This window comes from Globicephala melas, chromosome 20, assembly GCF_963455315.2.
Source record: "Globicephala melas chromosome 20, mGloMel1.2, whole genome shotgun sequence".
NCBI lineage: Eukaryota > Metazoa > Chordata > Mammalia > Artiodactyla > Delphinidae > Globicephala > Globicephala melas.
The window spans coordinates 41,983,394-42,001,225 of record NC_083333.1 but is presented as its reverse complement, the minus strand read 5'-3'; the positions used below and the strand labels follow the sequence as shown (position 1 = coordinate 42,001,225).

The 17,832-nt window shown below is 40.3% G+C and overlaps 1 protein-coding gene across 6 annotated transcripts in view; it reads left to right on the top strand.

The window, feature by feature from the left end:
• Positions 1-17,832, top strand: part of CDK12 (cyclin dependent kinase 12) — a 63,787-nt gene that overhangs the window by 34,459 nt on the left and 11,496 nt on the right. For 2 of the 6 annotated variants that reach the window (XM_060290130.1, XM_060290129.1), the window contains exons 13-15: positions 492-944; positions 4,811-5,228; positions 16,667-16,777. In XM_060290130.1, coding sequence (XP_060146113.1) covers positions 492-944; positions 4,811-5,228; positions 16,667-16,682 — 887 coding nt within the window. In that variant the 3' untranslated portion in view covers positions 16,683-16,777. Of the gene's footprint in view, positions 1-491; positions 945-4,810; positions 8,660-16,666; positions 16,778-17,832 lie in introns of those variants that run through there. The other 4 variants (XM_030840074.2, XM_030840073.2, XM_060290131.1 and 1 more) reach the window with 3 other exon arrangements.

Sequence of the window (17,832 nt, the reverse complement as noted above, 5' to 3'; positions counted from 1 at the left end):
CTTCCTTGTCCACTTAAAACAGTGGTTTTCAATTCTGGCTGCACATTAGAATCATCTAAAAAGCTTTAAATGTAAACACCTCCAAACAATTGCCAGATCTCTAGGGATGGGACCTGAGGCTTCTGAATTTTAAAATCTCTCCTATTCTCATTGTAAAGCAATTATACTCTAATAAAGATATTAAAAAAACAAACAAAAAACCTCTCCTATTCTGATGTACAGTAAGGGTTGAAAATCACTGACCTTGAAGAATATAGATAAAATGAAGTCACTTTTACTCACAATACAGAGATGTTTTAATTAGTCTCTGTATTTTTAAGTGAAAATATAAAGAATAACAAATGTGTCATGGCAGTTGGAGGCATGAAAAATGAGACATTCAAAGTGAAACTTCATTCATTGGGTATTGTAAGTTGCTATTGCCAATTGAAGAAGGCAGAGGTCCTTGCCTTGCCTCATCCTCTTATATTGGCTCAACTGTCTCTCCACAGGCCTCGGTGACATCACACAGCAGTTGAATCAAAGTGAATTGGCAGTGTTATTGAACCTGCTCCAGAGCCAAACCGACCTGAGTATTCCTCAAATGGCGCAGCTGCTTAACATCCACTCCAATCCAGAGATACAGCAGCAGCTGGAGGCCCTGAACCAATCCATCAGTGCCCTAACAGAAGCCACTTCCCACCAGCAGGACTCAGAGCCCACGGCCCCAGAGGAATCTTTGAAGGAGGCACCCCCTGCCCCAGTGGTCCAACCTTCCGCAGAACAGACAACCCCTGAAGCTTCAAGCACACCAGCTGACATGCAGAATATGTTGGCAGTTCTCTTGAGTCAACTAATGAAAACCCAGGAGCCAGCAGGCAACCTGGAGGAAAACAACAGTGACAAGAACAGTGGGCCACAGGGGCCCCGAAGAACTCCCACAATGCCACAGGAGGAGGCAGCAGGTAAACAGACCGGTCATGAATCTCATTGAGCTCAGGTGCTGTTGATCCTCTTAAAAATCTCTTAACATTTTCTTTTTCACATCAGTGGCCTCGGTTTCAGTCTTTCTGTCACCTAGTCTACAGGAGAACATAGCACCAAGTGCTGTATTTCTTGCCCAGCTTCTTTTATTTAAGTCTCAAAGCTTCTTAAAGCACCTTTCATGTACTGATTGTTTTTCCATCTTTCCATTTCCTAGGAAGTAGGTAAGTAAAGTCCCTGTGTTCTCACACAAGGAAACCACAACTGTAGCTAGTGATGCATCTTGAACCACTGTGTGTGTGGTGGCCAGCTAGTATTGGCACTTGAAAATCTGCCTTCCAAACAAACCATTATCAGATTGTACAAATAGTCAATTGTACTCTAGTATAGTGTATGCTAGATACCAGAGTCTCGCCAGAAACATACAGTCAAGAAAGCCCTAATAAGATATCATTGTTAATCTCCTGAAGAATAATTTGAGATTTCTAAGTAGATAATTAACAAAGTACATTTCCTTTCCAAAAAATAGCATATAAAAATGATTCCTTTAAATCTGTGTTCCTGAAAGAGATAATTAAATGGACCCCAGATTAGGAATTGAGCATTATATTAAAAAAAAAAATCTGAAAAAAGGAAATATGTATACCTTGATCTCAGATGACCACAGCATACAATTTATTCGAGGGAAAAGAAGTTTAAATTTTCTAATGAATTCTGATTCACAGTCTTTACTTGCAAAATCTTTACTTATCTGAAAGTGATTCCAACTCCTTGGAAATTTTTGCTGTCCATGAAGACCCCATGAATTGGGGAATGAGAAGATGTACAAGGCCTGATGGGGTACACTAACCTTCAACTTTTAGGCTGTTGCATTCACATTTCATATGGGTTGGTATGGAGAATATATGCCTTATTTCCACTAGCACAAGGTCAAATATATAAACTATCATATGTAAAGTTAAAAAAAAAACAGAAGGTAACATAAATAAAATTACCCGCTTACTTTATAGATAGGGAAACTGCAATCCAGGGAGTTTAAATAAGCCTGCCTATGGTCCCACTGCTGAAATCATATTATTGGCAGAGGCAGAACTAGAATTCCTATACTTTGTTAATGTGTTTCTTTTTAATGTGTTTCTTAATTCACTTTGCTATTATGCCATAACAATTCTAGTTGTTTTTAAGAGACTCCAGGACGTGGAATAACAGAGAAAGCAAATCTAGAATTAAAGTAGGCCTTTTTGTCTTATCTCTCATACCTTCCTTCCTTGCACCACCACCCACCCCCCAACCAAAAAAAAAAAAAATTCAGCTATAATCAAAATATCTGAAAGAAGTTGTTCAAGTTCAATGGCATAGTGATTGAAAGAAATTCACCCAGTAATTGAGTCAACAAGCTATCAGCCAAATGGTGAAATTGAACTAAAATTAAGACCTGGCTCATGGCCAGAAATTGTTGGATTTACTTTTCAGAGGAGAGTAGAAATGCCATTCCTAATGATTACAGTCACTTTTGGATTATCCCGTTGGTGTCTCTCCAATGTCTCTATGTTCTTGTTTCTCCCCTGCTACCTCTCATTTGGCCATTTTAGTGTTCATTAACACTTCCACCAGAGGGCAGACTGAGTTAGCCAGAGAAGGTAAAAATCTATCACTTTGGCTACTGTTTAGCTATTCTGTACTCGTTGGGAAAGGGTTTTGGTTGAAATCTAATGAGTAAAATGAAGTTTTAAGTTATTTGTGTATTTCATTAATCCCTCCCGCCATCGGTACAGGCTGTTAAGGATTGGCATTATTGTTAATACTTTGAATCTTATAACAGTATGTTTTTTTAATGTGATCTTTACTTTTAATTCTCTTAAGATGTTTTATTAACCTTTAATAGTTCTTTACAATCCATCTGCCTTTGCTATTTTGAAATAGTCTTCATCCTCTCATACATGTGAAAGAATGTGAGCTCAAGAATTAGTTCTATTGAAACACAACTAGGCTATTTACATAAAAGGCAAATATGAAAAGTAGTATAGATGGAAGAAAATAAGTGTAGCTTTGTCCATTTTTGCAGTTAGGCATTTTTAAAGTTGTTTGCCCTTAGTATTAAAAAAACAAACAAACAAAAAAAAACCAAAAAAACTGGTGTTCCATTTCATGTACAGACCAAAAATACTTTAAAAAATAACTGGTACTGTGATTGATGTTCTTATGTAGTGAGATATGTAGTGTTCACGGCAAAAAGCTCTGAAATCTATAGATGTTTGTAGTCCAGTTAGCTCTCCTTTTTCTGGATGTCTACTTTTCAAGTTGTGAGTTTTCTATAGCTAATTCTTTTGTCCTTTAATTCAGTTTTCTCTACCACCTAGTCAACCAGCCAGTCTGTTAACAAGTAGCTTGGGTGCGTATTGTATATAGGATGACCACCTTGTCCCTGTACTGTCCTGGTTTTAAAACTGAAAGCAACCTGGGAACCCCCTCAGTCCCAGGCAAATTGGGACTCTTGGTCACCCTACTTGTATGTTACACACCGACCTTATCCTCCTACTGCTCAACAGTTTTGTAGTGTTTTCAGAGTACTTTCATCTGCACGCTAAGGGCATGCTTACTTTCCTGATTGTTTTTGCAAAATATAATTGTGATAAATATACAACCAAAATACCTAATGATAACTATAAAAACTACTTTTGGCTTGCCTGAGTAATGACTTTATATCACAATCTCAGATAATAATAAAGAATTGATTATATGGACATTTAAAAATATGCTTCCATAGGGAACAGAAAAATCAATCATTTGGAAGATATCCCAAAACTTTAAGTCTTTTCTTCAGCAGGATGACTCCCAACTCTCTAAAGTCACAGTTCTGATTGTACTTGGTTTTGTGTGTCCTCAAACTCACGCCATTGTACATGTCTAGTCTCTTGCCTTGGCAGGAGTTCATTATCAGACAATGATTGCCATGGTTAGGCAAAGTAATCCAGCAGTGGGTGACAAAAACTTTAGGGAGTGGTTCTAGTAAGATCTTTGGAAAGACAAAGTGTAGTATTAGTTCAATACATTTCTAAATACTCGTTTCTTGTCACTGTCTCCAAGATAAACAGATGTTTATCAACATCCCATTCTGCATGACATTGCTATAGTGATTTTTTATAATTACTGTAACAAAGGAAACTGAATGACAGTATGGTGGTTAATATCCTATTCTTCAGAATGTGATTATGGGGAAAAGGGACTCAAGTTGGGAGAAGCAAGTGTATAATTTATACATGACGGTAATGGAAGGTTTTTACTTTATTTCAGCTCTCCTGTATATTCTTTTAGTTCTGTTTTACGTGTTAACCTTATATCATCAAACGTTCTGTAAAATGTGTTAGCTAAGTCCATATAAGGTCTCCTATTGTACAGCAAGATTATGTCCTAGATATGTGACCACAGCATTTGTATTGTTCCCTCTCATCTTCCTTCTTTCTAATTTTCATTAATGTTTTGATCCAACAGCAAAAAAGGGGCGGGGAGGCTACCAACAGCCTACATATTAGGACAATTCCTTAAGGAAGGAAATGGAGGAAATCTCAGACAAAAATCAGGACAATCATTTGAAATATATGATCTTTTTACACCAGCTGTTAGATCCAGAATGCAACTGTTTTACTTTTAATCACTTGATTTTATTTATAAATTGCGATTTCCTGATCCCAAGGTTTTATTCTTTATATATATTTGGTTACTTGTATTGATATTTGTTTATGTCGGGCAGTGTGTGTGTGTGTGTGTCTGTGTGTGTCTGTGTGTTTGTGTTTATAGTCACATGTGATTTTTAAGATGGTGTTTAAAAGAAGTAACCCTTCCACAGCATGTCCTCCTCACATTCTTCCACCAGAGAAGAGGCCCCCTGAGCCCCCCGGACCTCCACCGCCGCCACCTCCACCCCCTCTGGTTGAAGGCGATCTTTCCAGCGCCCCCCAGGAGTTGAACCCAGCCGTGACAGCCGCCTTGCTGCAACTTTTATCCCAGCCTGAAGCAGAGCCTCCTGGCCACCTGCCACATGAGCACCAGGCCTTGAGACCAATGGATTACTCCACCCGACCCCATCCCAACAGGACTTACGGAAACAATGATGGGCCTGAAACAGGGTTCAGTGCCACTGACACTGATGAACGCCACTCTGGTCCAGCCTTGACAGAATCCTTGGCCCAGACCCTGGTGAAGAACAGGACCTTCTCGGGCTCTGTGAGCCACCTTGGGGAGTCTAGCAGTTACCAGGGCACAGGGTCAGTGCAGTTCCCAGGGGACCAGGACCTCCGTTTTGCCAGGGTCCCCTTAGCATTACACTCAGTGGTCGGGCAACCATTCCTGAAGGCTGAGGGAAGCAGCAACTCTGTGGTACATGCAGAGACCAAATTGCAAAACTATGGGGAGCTGGGGCCAGGAACCACTGGGGCCAGCAGCTCAGGAGCAGGCCTTAACTGGGGGGCCCCAGCTCAGTCTTCTGCTTATGGAAAACTCTATCGGGGGCCTACAAGAGTCCCTCCAAGAGGGGGAAGAGGGAGAGGAGTTCCTTACTAACCCAGAGACTTCAGAGTCCTGAACGATTCCTTCCCTATCCATCCTTCCACCCAGTCCTCTGAACCTTTAATGAAATCATTTGCCAGAGTGAGGTAATCATCTGCATTTGGCTACTGCAAAGCTGTCTGTTGTATTTCTTGCTCACTTGCCACTAGCAAGCGACTTATAAAATAGTGATGTTGGCACCAGTTCCCCCTGGATGGGCTATAGCCAGAACATTTACTTCAGCTCTACCTAGTAAATATAAGTAGAGAATACGGAGAGGGTCATTAAATTGAAAAGTAAATGTTTAATTAGTTCATTGCCTGTACTTCTTGAGCAGAAGAAAAAGGAAACAGTTTCAATTCTGAGATGGTTCAGGAGAGGCTCTCTTTAGGTTTTTAAAGTTTTGTGGGTTTTTTGTTTTTGTTTTTTTAAGAGAATAGTGTTCACAAAATTTGAGCTGCTCTTAGGCTTTTGCTATAAGGGAAACAGAGTGACTGGCTGATTTAAATAAATGTTTCCTTCCTCTCCACCATCTCACATTTTTGCTTTCAAGTGAACTCTTTTTTTACCCCATTGAGCATCTTGAACATACCTTTTTTCCAAATAAATTGCTTGTCCTTAAAGTTTGCTCCACTTTGAGAAAAGACATGCCCTATCTCTCCCTGCACATGAAGCAGGTTGTAGAAAGTGGCATTCTTGGGCAAGTAGGTAGACTTTACCCCATCTCTTACCTTTTTTACCCCATCTTTATAGTTTTTCTTTCGCTCGCTCTCTCTGTCCTCTCTTTTTTGAGGCATTTGTTTGGAAAAAAATAATTGTTGAGATGCCCAAAAACCTGGGATAATTCTTTACTTTTTTTGAAATAAAGGAAAGGAAATTCAAACTCCTATATTGTTCTCTGTAAATCTTCAATTCTAAAATGTTTTTTGGTTTTTTTAAAACCACGTTCTGATGGTGAAGTTGATTTGTAGATGCAACCAGCCTAGGACATTGCTGCTGAGCTAGGATAGGAGATGATGCCTCCATACATGGAGGGCTACTAAGATCAGTTAGCATACATATTGTTTACGCATATATTTTTATGTCAAGAAAAACCTTTGAAACAGAGCATTGTAATATTGTCAAAGAGAAAAAAATACATCCTGAAAATACATGGAAATGTAACTTAGTTTAGGGTGGATATTTTTCTGAAGATGTATCACTACCTGAGACCTTTTTTTAAAAAATAATTTTAAAAGAGCAGACCATAAGAAAGAACAGTATTGACATATACACATCTCAGCATGTATATCCTGCCAATTCTTTTAGGGATTTTCCTCCAGAGAGGTTTGATTTTGGTTTTGGTAAAAGGGGTTAAATTATGACTTCATGGCAAGAATTTTGCCTTATTATAAACAAAATGGAAGAGGGAAAGGCTTTCAGGGTGGGATAACCTGGGAGGTTTCTCATTCTGGCTTCCAGTTTTGTGTGAGTACCAGCATATAATGTGTTTTAAAAACATAAACATTTAAATAAATTATCTGCACAGACCTAGACCTTTGTGAAACGTAGGTTAGTCCCGTTTTACAAAGAAAAGGCAAATACGTTTCAACATCTTGGAGAATAGTTTACAGACCTCAACTCAAAGTTTCATGTTTCAATGCCAAGTTCTTATATTAAAAAATAAACACTACTTGTAAGAGAGAGGTGCGTTAATTAAAAAATAAAACAAAAACAACAACAAAAAAAAACTTTAAAGAAATGAAAGAAGAACCCTCTTCTGATACTTACATGAAGACTATTTTCCCCTGTTACTGAAATAGGCAGATATTCGGTGTGTGCATTTCTTTATTATTCTCTGGGTTTTGGTCTGGCCTTGCCCTCAGGGCCAAACACTGATTAAAAAGAGAACCTTCTAGCCATTTTGGCATTGATGGCTTTTTATACCAGTGTGTCCGATTAGATTTGCTAGGCTCACTGACATGCTATTGGTAAATTGCATTAAAGTTCATCTGAACCTTTTGTCTGTTGACTTCTTAGTCCTCAGACATGGGCCTTTATATTTTAGAATATTTGAATTAGAGTCATTGAGCCCTGCTCTCCCATTTTTGATTAAAGAACTTAAGCCTTGGATACTTTCAAAAGTATCCAGTGAGAAAAATCGGTTTCCCATCAAATATGAATAAAATTCTCTATATATTTTAATTGTATTTTGGTTATCAGCAGTCATCAATAGTGTTTTTCCCTCTCCACCCCTTATTTTTAATTATGCCAAATACTCTAAATAATATACTTAAGTCTCCATTCCCCCATCCCTACTACTAGGGATGGGGGTGAGTATGTGTGTGTGTGTGTTTGTGTATGTATGATCCCATCTCAACCCCCACCCCCATTTTGGGAGTCTAACCTTTAAAAAGAAAAAAAATATTTTGGACTATTTCTAAAGGCGGAGGGACAAAGAAACAACCTGTAATCTGTCTGGAGGAAGAAGAGGTATTTGCTAATTTTTCAGCTATGTTATCTATAAACGTGATGGAAGTACAGGTTTGGCAGAATTTCTGCTTGGCTATTAGAAAATTACAAACCCAATTATATTCAAAAGTGGTTTTGGTTTTAGTTACTGAACCATGGGAGATATTGTCCATTAAATACATTATTTTGAACAGATGAGAAGTCTGATTCTGTTCACGAATGAGAGGCAAAACTGGTTTGACCATGATCATTTTTGTGTTTTGAAAACAAATTTGCCTGACCCAGTTTCTTTAGTTTTTTCCTTCAACTGTCCATGGGAACAATAAGGATTTGAAAACATCAGATCTATATGTTTAAAAGCAGGGCAGTTAGCACAAATTTGTAAGTAGGATTTCTGTTAGCTTATTCCATAGACATCACCCAACCGTGTGTGTGTGTGTGTGTGTGTGTGTGTGTGTGTGTGTAATATGCATATATAGTTACAGTACTAAAATGGTTACCAGCAGGTTTTGAGAGAGAATGCTGCATCAGAAAAGTGTCAGTTGCCACCTCTCTCCCTGATTTAGGTTCCTGACACTGTATTCCTTTCTCTCTCTTGTTTTTGCCCCCCATCGGGTTTACCTTGTCTATGTATAGATATTTTGTAATATATTAAATTTTTTCTTTCAGTTTATAAAAATGGAAAGTGGAGATTGGAAAATTAAATATTTCCTGTTACTATACCACTTTTGCTCCATTGCATTTACTTCTTAATCTGTACCCTTTGAGCAGATCTAATTATATGTATAAAGGGCATTTCTCCTCCACTTTATCCTAGGGGTTCTTTGTCTCAGAATCTCTGTAGACTCATAAATTATCACAAAAAAAAAGTTCTCAGGATTTGAAGAGGTGCTTCAAAACACTAGACTAGGAACTAGAGAATAAAGAATTGGGGGAAATCATAAGATGTGATTTTCTAAAGTAAAAAACAGTTGTACAAAAGTAATGATGGTGCTAGGCCATCAAAAGAGTTGAGCTTCATGTACCCTGACTCCTCCTGAAAGGAGAGGTAAGTGGGTTTGAGCTCAACTGTCATCAAGAGAAGTTGGTAAGAAGCTGTTTAGACCAAAAAAAAAGTCTCTTAAATCAGAAACTCTCACCCTCACGCCAGTTCCTGTGTTGCCTTGAGTAGGGCCAGCATGGGGATGGATTAGTGTTGCTAGTTCTGTTGAGATTTCCTGATACATTGCCAATCCAGGAAGTAAATAGAAGTTATTTATAAGGGTAAAATTCCTATTATTTCCAAAATCTTTTCCTGTCTCCACATGAGAAAATTGCTTTCCCTTCCCTTTCATGGTTTAGGACACTGGGGACTAAACGTTCCCTTGTAATATGTGCTACAGTCCTGCTAGTTATGACATAAGTAGGCAGAGGACAGGAAAAAAAAAAGCATCAGGAGACAGGAAGAGGGGAGAACAGGTATCAGGAAGTTGTGAGTGGGGTAAGCAATCATACAAGGTTAAGGGGTACACCAGCACAAGGAAATTGGGAAGAAATCTGATTCAAAAACGTGATGATGAGGGTTGCCAGCTTGTTTTTGAATCCCCACAGTTTAAGTAAGATGTTTCCTTGCCTGTGGGCTGTCATGTCTTTACCCAGAAGGAGAATGGAGGGCTCAAGATTGTTCCACTTCCTGGAGTCCTGTGTTCCTTGTTACCCTCCAGAGAAAAGGAATTCGTTTTTGATCTTTATGTACTGCAAGTTCATGACTAGGAGTGTGAACTTCAACCTAGTAGAGAATATTGTTTCCACTTCATAGCAATGGCTGTCTTCAATTCTGGGCCTGAAAGTTGAGGACCTAACTAACCTGGACTTTTTTCTCTATCACACTCAAGGCTATTTCTAAGTAGAAGCCATACTGTTCAGTACCTAAATTTCTTGGGCACTATCTTTTCCTAGACAGGCATCCTTAACTGTGTGGTAAGGTTAATGCCTCAAGGAAGTTAACAGTTAATATTCTTTGTGCTGAACTGGGATTTACATTGTTACTAAAGACTGCCCAATAGCTTGCCTTTTTTTTTTTTTTTTTTTTGGTATTGAGTTACTTCTCTGTTCACAACTTAGTCATCCTGAACGGCTAGGTGGAATGGAAGTGGGGAGTTCCTCAAGTGAGTGAATATTCAAACATTCCAAGGGAAAAATGGAACTGCTGAGTCTTCTGGTTGTCCTGAGAGGAAAGGTGAGCATTCCTGGACACTTTGGTTAATTTTACTGTCCAGGTGTGGCATTTCTAGTGTTCCTATATAGCCTTAGGAATACTCTCAAGTGAGAGTATACTCCAAGCCAGTTGGGGGAGGTATGACACCTAAAGGAATTACTGGTGGTACTCTACCACTCCTCACCATGTGCAGCTATCTCTCCATCTCCTGTCCACCCACTTCCTTTCATTTCCTATTTTTCTCTCTTCTCCCAACTCACTACCCAACTCACATGCTTTAGTCCTGCCAGAAATATTGATTGATTAACCCTGCAGGGTATTTAGAGTTATTGCTGCTTAGTAGTTTTGAAGGGTAGTGAGAAGCAATTCAGGAGACAAATGTCTATTCCAAATCCTCAACTTAATGGGGTGAGAGGTGAAGGAGAAAGTAAGATAACTTTCTTATTGCTAAAAGCTATGAAAGGAGCTTTTAATATATGTTGTGTGGGGTACAAGAGATTCTTTAACTGGTTAACCTTTGCTTCTTCATTCTCTTCCCTCATATCCTGAGACTGTTGCTTTTGCTGATAACATTTCGAAGCTCGGTTGCAGATGGTGTCTATAGGAAGTAAAGCTTGATGAAAAGAGGGCCCTGCTATCCTTGAGAAAGCAGATGAGGGTTGCTTTGATGTCCTGGTGATTTAATCACTAGGTTGCCAAAACACTGGACCACTGGGTTGCTCTCATATCTCTGTCTCAAGAATTGCTAGTCCAAGGCTGAGAGAAAGAGGCTGATATGCAGTTAGTCTTTAATACTCCCTAGGTGGGTAGTTGTTAGCCAAGCCTTCTCAATATGCAGCCTTCAGCCACATCATACTTCCCTGGAATGAGAGGGTATAGCCATAAAGTAAATTCATTCAGACATATGTTCCCTAGGACCTGGAAATAGATGGATTTGGGGATGTTTTGCTCTGGCATAGTTGTAACCTGAAGATAATATTGATAGCTCTAAAAGAATGAAGGACATTGTATCCGAGCCAAACCATCCCTGACGCCGTCAACATGGAGAAACCTTAAAAAGGCTATAATGTAGCAAAGCTAAGTGAAGAGCAGAGCCTGGGTCTTTGAGAGCGTCTTGTCTTTAGTTGAAGGCGCCTGCCTGATGGGTTGTCTCAAGGAGAGGATCTTTCTTCCTCTTGTGTTTGATGAGGGACACCCTTGGTGAGGATCAGCTTGTAGACAGATAGCCCTCCCTACCAAGGCTAACGCAGTTTTGAATGCTTTTGGCCCTGGAGAAAGGAGGCTGAATTCAGAGACCTAGAAAAGCCTAGGAGTCTGATCCCTTTTATAAATTCAGGAACTTCTAGGTTTGGCCTTGTATCAGTATTTGCAATTTCTGTTAGGGGACCAAAGACCTCATATAAAATGAAGCAATATGAGAAGGAGATGGAAATAAGGGAAAGAAGGGAGAACCAGAGGAGTCTGGGGGTGGGGCTGCAGAAAGAAACAGTGTATCATTGCTTATAAAGAAGAGATACAGATATGAGGATGGAAGGAAAAATTGTTGTTGGGGTACTGAAAGGGGATAAGTGCCTTAAAAGTTCACAATTCATTTCAAGGAAGCCCCATTAAAGAGTAAAGTGTCCCCTTGATTACAGTAGTGTTACCTTTATGGTTGGAGGATGAGCCTGGAACCCTTAAGCTGGGGGATGCTCTGCAGACAGTTTCACAAGGGAAGCTAGATTATATTAAGCAAATAATTTATATCAAGGACATTTTTCTTAGCACTGCTATCTATGTAGTTCAAGAGAGTATTTCAGGAATAAGAAGGAAATGATATGGATGCATCAAGCTAAAAATTATTTGTATTTTTGGAGTTCTAAAACTCTCCTGCAAGTGGTTCTGTATGTTTTAGGTCAACCTGCAAGCTAATTATTCCTCTCCCCTTCATTTTAGACCCAAGTGAGGATGATGCATAGAAGAGCAAACAAACCAGAAGATGTGAATTAGAGTCACAGAATGTTAGAGCTACAAAAGGACATTAGTTTGTCTAGTTCAGTGCCGTCGTTAGCCAGTGAAAAAACAGACCCAAAACGGTTGAGAAAGTGTTGGGAGGAAGAAGGGAAAGAATGGGGAACTAACGTTGTCTGGAACCTACTGTGTCAGATACCATAGTACCTTTGCTTTTATTATCTGGATTATTAAGCACCTTGAGGCCAAGGGATGGAAAGAATAAAAGGCAAATCCTTATTGTCCTGAGCAATATGTAGGAGATAAAGGGGGGTGGCAGATAATTTTTGCCTGTCTAAGCACACAGGGCTAAACTAGAGGAAGTGGAGTCAACATTTGAGAGTGAGGTTAATCTAAGGAAGTACTTGCTAAGTAGTTGAGAGAGACTCATGAATAACTTCTCTATTCCTAGGTACCTTCCAAAAATGTGATGGGTCAGAGGCAGGCTAGAGACAAGGCTGGTAGGAAACAAGATTACTATTGCCTCTGGGATTGATTTCATTCTAGAAAATCAGGTCATGACCTGAGAACATAGGATTAATCTTAGAAATAGGGAACAAAATGGGGCTTCTCATCCTAAGGGGTCTTAAAAAAATAGTATATATACTATGAATTAAGAAGATAAACAAAATCCTATGGTTACTGTATATATATATATTTTTTAGGTTTTTGTTTTGTTTTGCAACACACTTTGAAGTCATGTTCAATGTTGGTAAGGGTAGGTGGCAGCCTGAAAACTGACATTGAGAATAAGATTGTATTTCTTGTAGTTGTTTGATATGATATCCCGAATTATACCATGAGGGCTGCTTCTATGGGGAGCAGTAATATCATTAGCTGGATCATGTCCTGAGTACAGGGCAACTTCTGGGGAAGATGATGAGAGGGTCCCAACTTTAGGAAGCTTCTGGGTCTAGTGAGAGATGAGGCTTATACCTGGTGGGAAGTAGGGAAATAAGTACATTAATGCAGGTTATAAAATAAAATAGTAACATAGTACAGAAGGAACCAAAGCAAAGAAGTAATCAGAAAAACTGGAGTTAACCAGAAAAGATTCCTCGAAGGTAATGAGGATAGAGGACATGAAACAGAAGAGAGGAAGGTGATCAGAGGGAGAAAACTTATGGAAAGCTTATGTGTTTTGTGCAGAGGGCTATGAGTGGAGTAGTCAGGGTAGTACGGGAAAGGAATATTAGGAACCGAAGTTGGAGGAGCAATCTTGTTGGCCTGAATGAGGAATTTGAATTTGATTTGGTAAGCAGTAACACAGCAGAGCATGATGAGATGAATATGACGTTGAGGCCTTTTGCAGCTATACTAGGTCATGGAAGCAGGAAAGCTTGCTAGGATATTATTGTTCTTAACCAGACGTAAGGCCCCAAGAGCCAGGACTAGAGTAGGACAAGGGGAAGGAGATGAAAGAGAGGGGGCAGTAGAATTAGCAAGACTTGATGATAGTTTGGATGTGAGGGGAGGAATAGAAGATAGGCTGAAGATGATAACCCCAGGATGTATTTATGCTGTTGATGGTGATGAGAACTTGGAAAGAGGTAGCTGGTTTGTTTTTAATAAGTAGAAAGTGTTTACTTTATTAACCAATTGATGGACTATGTCTATGTTCATTATTGCGGAGTCTAGGAGGAGGCACAGCCCCTGGAAAATAGTTGAGCACATGCTATGTGCCCAGATGATCACCTGCACTCTGCGTTTTTCAGGTTGGAGAACCAAGTGAAAGAGAGTTTATTCCTGGGGTGTACCCGCAGACTTCAGGAATGCTATCCCACTCTGGATCTGGGAAAGAAAATACAGTTTTTTTGCCAGTTTCTTCCCCTTTAATGCTTTGAAAATGGGATAGGACTAGCCTGTGGCAGCATGTGCCTGTGGATGCACAATTCTCTGGCTTGATTCTTGGAAGGCCTTTTTCTCTCCCTCCCTGGGGGTCATTTGTATCTCTGGTTCCTGCTCCCAGAGCCATAAAGTGGGAGCCCCCATTTATTAATTGGGTTGGGACTGGGGAAGGGGTCGGCAGGGGACTCTTTAGTGCAGCCGGCGGGGGTCTTCCCGAATGAGCCCATTAGCCAGCCCCAATGGCAGCTGAAACGGGGCCGCAGCCAAGTCCTCTCGGTTTCAAAAACCCTCTGTTGCCTGCAGCAGATCAGAACAAGGCCTGCGGGAGCCCTTAGCTTCTGATTGCAGCTGTGAGGAAGGACAAAACAATTTATAGGAAGCCAAGTATCTCCTGTCTCACTGTCTCTTCCTTTCTGACTTTGGGGAGGGAGAAGACTGGGATGTGGTGTCCCCTCCCACTATAGCTTCTTACAAGGCATGTATAGGCCTAAGTAGGAGAGAACAGGAGTGAGTGTATATGCATTGATCGGACATTTACGTCTATGCTCCTGAAGTGTTTACACATGTCCTCGCTTTCTTCTTCCATCCACACACAGTTGTGTTGGCTAAGCAGTCACTGGTTATACGGGGCTCCCTAGGGTGAGTGTGCTCAGTGTGTTAGGGGGGCATGCTTGTCATACTCTTTCCTGCCACATACCTGCCTTTTCTCCTATCTGCTTTCAAGATTCAAGGTTAGAATTAGATCACCTTTTTAACATCTTTTCTTCATAATCAGAGGAGTTTGGCCTCCTGCTGGAACTCACTTGTTTGTCCCTTTAGTTAAGCCAGCATGAGAAAGGCAGGCATCTACAGGGGAGCTTCTTTATGCAGTGGCCCTGAGAGAAAGGTGTGAAGGGCAGGAATATCTCACTTCCTGATGGAAGGACACTTGTGTCTTCTTCCTGATAGAATCATAGATGGCCAGAGCTAGAAAGGGAACTAGAGACCACCTAATTCAACTTCTCAGTTTACAGAGCAAGAAACTGAGGCTTAGGGAAGGGAAATGCCTTGTCCACAGTCTCACAGTGAGTTAGTGGCAGCCAGCCAAGATTAGAATCCAAGAGCATCAATTCCTGACAGCCCTGTGCTTCCTCCAGAAAGGAAGGTAGGGCTGTGAGATTTTGAGGGGGGAAGGACAGATTGAGGGGGAAAGTTAGGTTTAAAAAAATTAGTAGAAAAACTGAGAAGCTTTATATATTTTTACCTCAAAGATTAATCTTTCAATGACATGAAAATTGTACAACTGTAATTTTTATTTAGAGTCAAGAACTCTGGTTCGTTGGGAAGCAAGTGGCAAGCCACAGCCAAATATCCTGATGCCTCAGAGTTACACCATAGTTCTAGGAGCTCATTGCCAACTATCTCTGGGGGTTGGATAGTAGGGAAAAGATCCTCAGAGGCATTGTGAGGAGTTTACCCCAAAGCTCAACTCAGGCTCCTTTGCATTATAATACAGCTATATTGAAAAATAAAATCAGAAGGAAAGGAGAAAGAAAACACCTCACTTGCTGGGAAACTAAGGGGAATTGCTGAATGAGAGAAGGGATTATAGAACTCTGAGTAAAATAAAATATTCTCTGAGATTACAGGCAAATGGGGGTGGGGCTGTACTCCTCCCCCCTGTTATTTAGCTTTGGGTTGGTTTTCTCCTTTGTTGGGGTGGAAGGAGGGTGGTGTGCTCCACAATGACCTAAGCCCTGAATAGTGTGCTCAATGGACTGACATGCACAGCAGGTTCTAAAGTCATCTCACTCTGGTACTGAGACTCCCCTCGCCTCTTTGGACCTCTCCCAGATGTTTCTACAGTCCCTTCCAATGCTTATGTTCTGAGCATGAGTCTGGGAGCTACTGACGTGCAGGGAGGGGAATGCTAACGAGTTCCTAAAGTGGAAGCAGTATCTTGGAGGGAGTAAGGCAGTTTAGAGATAGAAAGAATTATAGGTCTGGGTCAGAGGGGCCGGGAGGCTGCAAAATGAGTATTGACTGCTCTTGACATATAGATCCCAGTACATATCTTTACGTTTTCTCCATCACACCCTGGTTGATAGCACAGGAGGAATGTGGAGTTGGTCCCGGTGCAGATTAATCCCTACACAGGGAGTGTATAGACCTACCTGCCCAAATTGCATCAAATCTGCTGTCCCACAAACCTCCTTTCTATCTCGTAGGACCTTTTTCTGGCCTCTGAGCCTTTCTTCAAGAAGCTGTTTTGGACAAGAGAGGCTTCAAATACAATCTGATTATCTGATCTAAAACTAGATGCCCTCCTTTGAGTCACTTTCTTGCATTAACTTTCCATTAGCCTTGAACCTTCGTTGCCCTTTATAATTCTGGGTTTCACAGCTTCTATTTCTGTTGAATTCCTAACTTTTAAGTATAGGAACCATGGTTTTTTACTTTATCAGACTGGGAGCTAGTTCCCTGGAGCGAGGAATCTTAGAACACTTACAACTCTCTTTGGGAGCATACTTAAGGTTCACCAGAATCCTTCTCAGCTCTGTGAATTAGAAGAGTGGTGACCATCGCCATCACTTTACCTACCAAGGCCATGCTCCCTGGGTGAAAGCCCATAGACCCTTTTTGGTGTCTAATCCCTTATCTCATTTCTAATATAACCTGAATTTTCTTTTACAGGTGGCAGCAGCAGTAGGAGTGATGGCCCCTGAGGAATTTGGTAATGTCCATCAATTACCTGACATCCGGACCCCTGCAAAATTCAGTCTCTTTCACAGACTTTAAGGCCAGGTAGGGACCTTAAGCCAATCAGAGGCCACTGGCCTGCTTTTGTAAGGGATTAATACACACACACACACACACACACACACAGTCTCAGGGAAGTTCTTATACCCAAAGATGTCCAGAGGAGTTTCCTTAGCTTTTTTTTTTTTTTTTAAAATTCTTTTCCATTATGGTTTATTACAGGATATTGAACATAGTTCCCTGTGCTATGCAATAGGACGTTATTTAATCCATTCTATATATTATATAGTAGTTTGCATCTGCTAGTCCCAAACTCCCAATCCAACCCTCCCCCCAACCCCCTTCCCCATTGGCAGCCACAAGTCTGTTCTCTATGTCTGGGAGTCTGTTTCTGTTACATAGATAAATTCATTTGTGTCATATTTTAGATTCCATATATAAGTGATATCCTATGGTATTTGTCTTTCTCTTTCTGACTTACATTGCTTAATATGATAATCTCTAGGTCTATCCATGTAGCTGCAAATGGCATTATTTCATTCTTTTTTTATGGCTGAGTAATATTCCATTGTATATATGTGCCACATCTTTATCCATTCATCTATCGATGGACATTTAGGTTGTTTCCATGTCTTGGCTATTGTAAAAAGTGCTGCTACGAACATAGGGGTGCATGTATCTTTTCAAATTATAGTTTTATCTGGATATGTTATGCCCAGTAGTGGGATTGCTGGATTATATGGTAACTCTATTTTTAGTTTTTTAAGGAACCTCCATACTGTTTTCCCTAGTGGCTGCACCAATTTACATTCCCACCAACAATGTAGGGAGGGTTCCCTTTTCTCCACACCCTCTCCAGCATTTGTTATTTGTAGACTTTTTAATGATGCCCATTTTAACTGGTGTGAGGTGATACTTAGTGATGTTGAGCATCTTTTCACGTGTCTACTGCCCATCTATATGTCTTCTTTGGAGAAATGTCTGTTTAGGTCTTCTGCCCATTTTTTCATTGGGTACTTTGATTTTTTGTTATCGAGTTGTATGAGCTGTTTGTATATTTTGTAAATTAAGCCCTCATCGGTGACATCATTCACAAATAT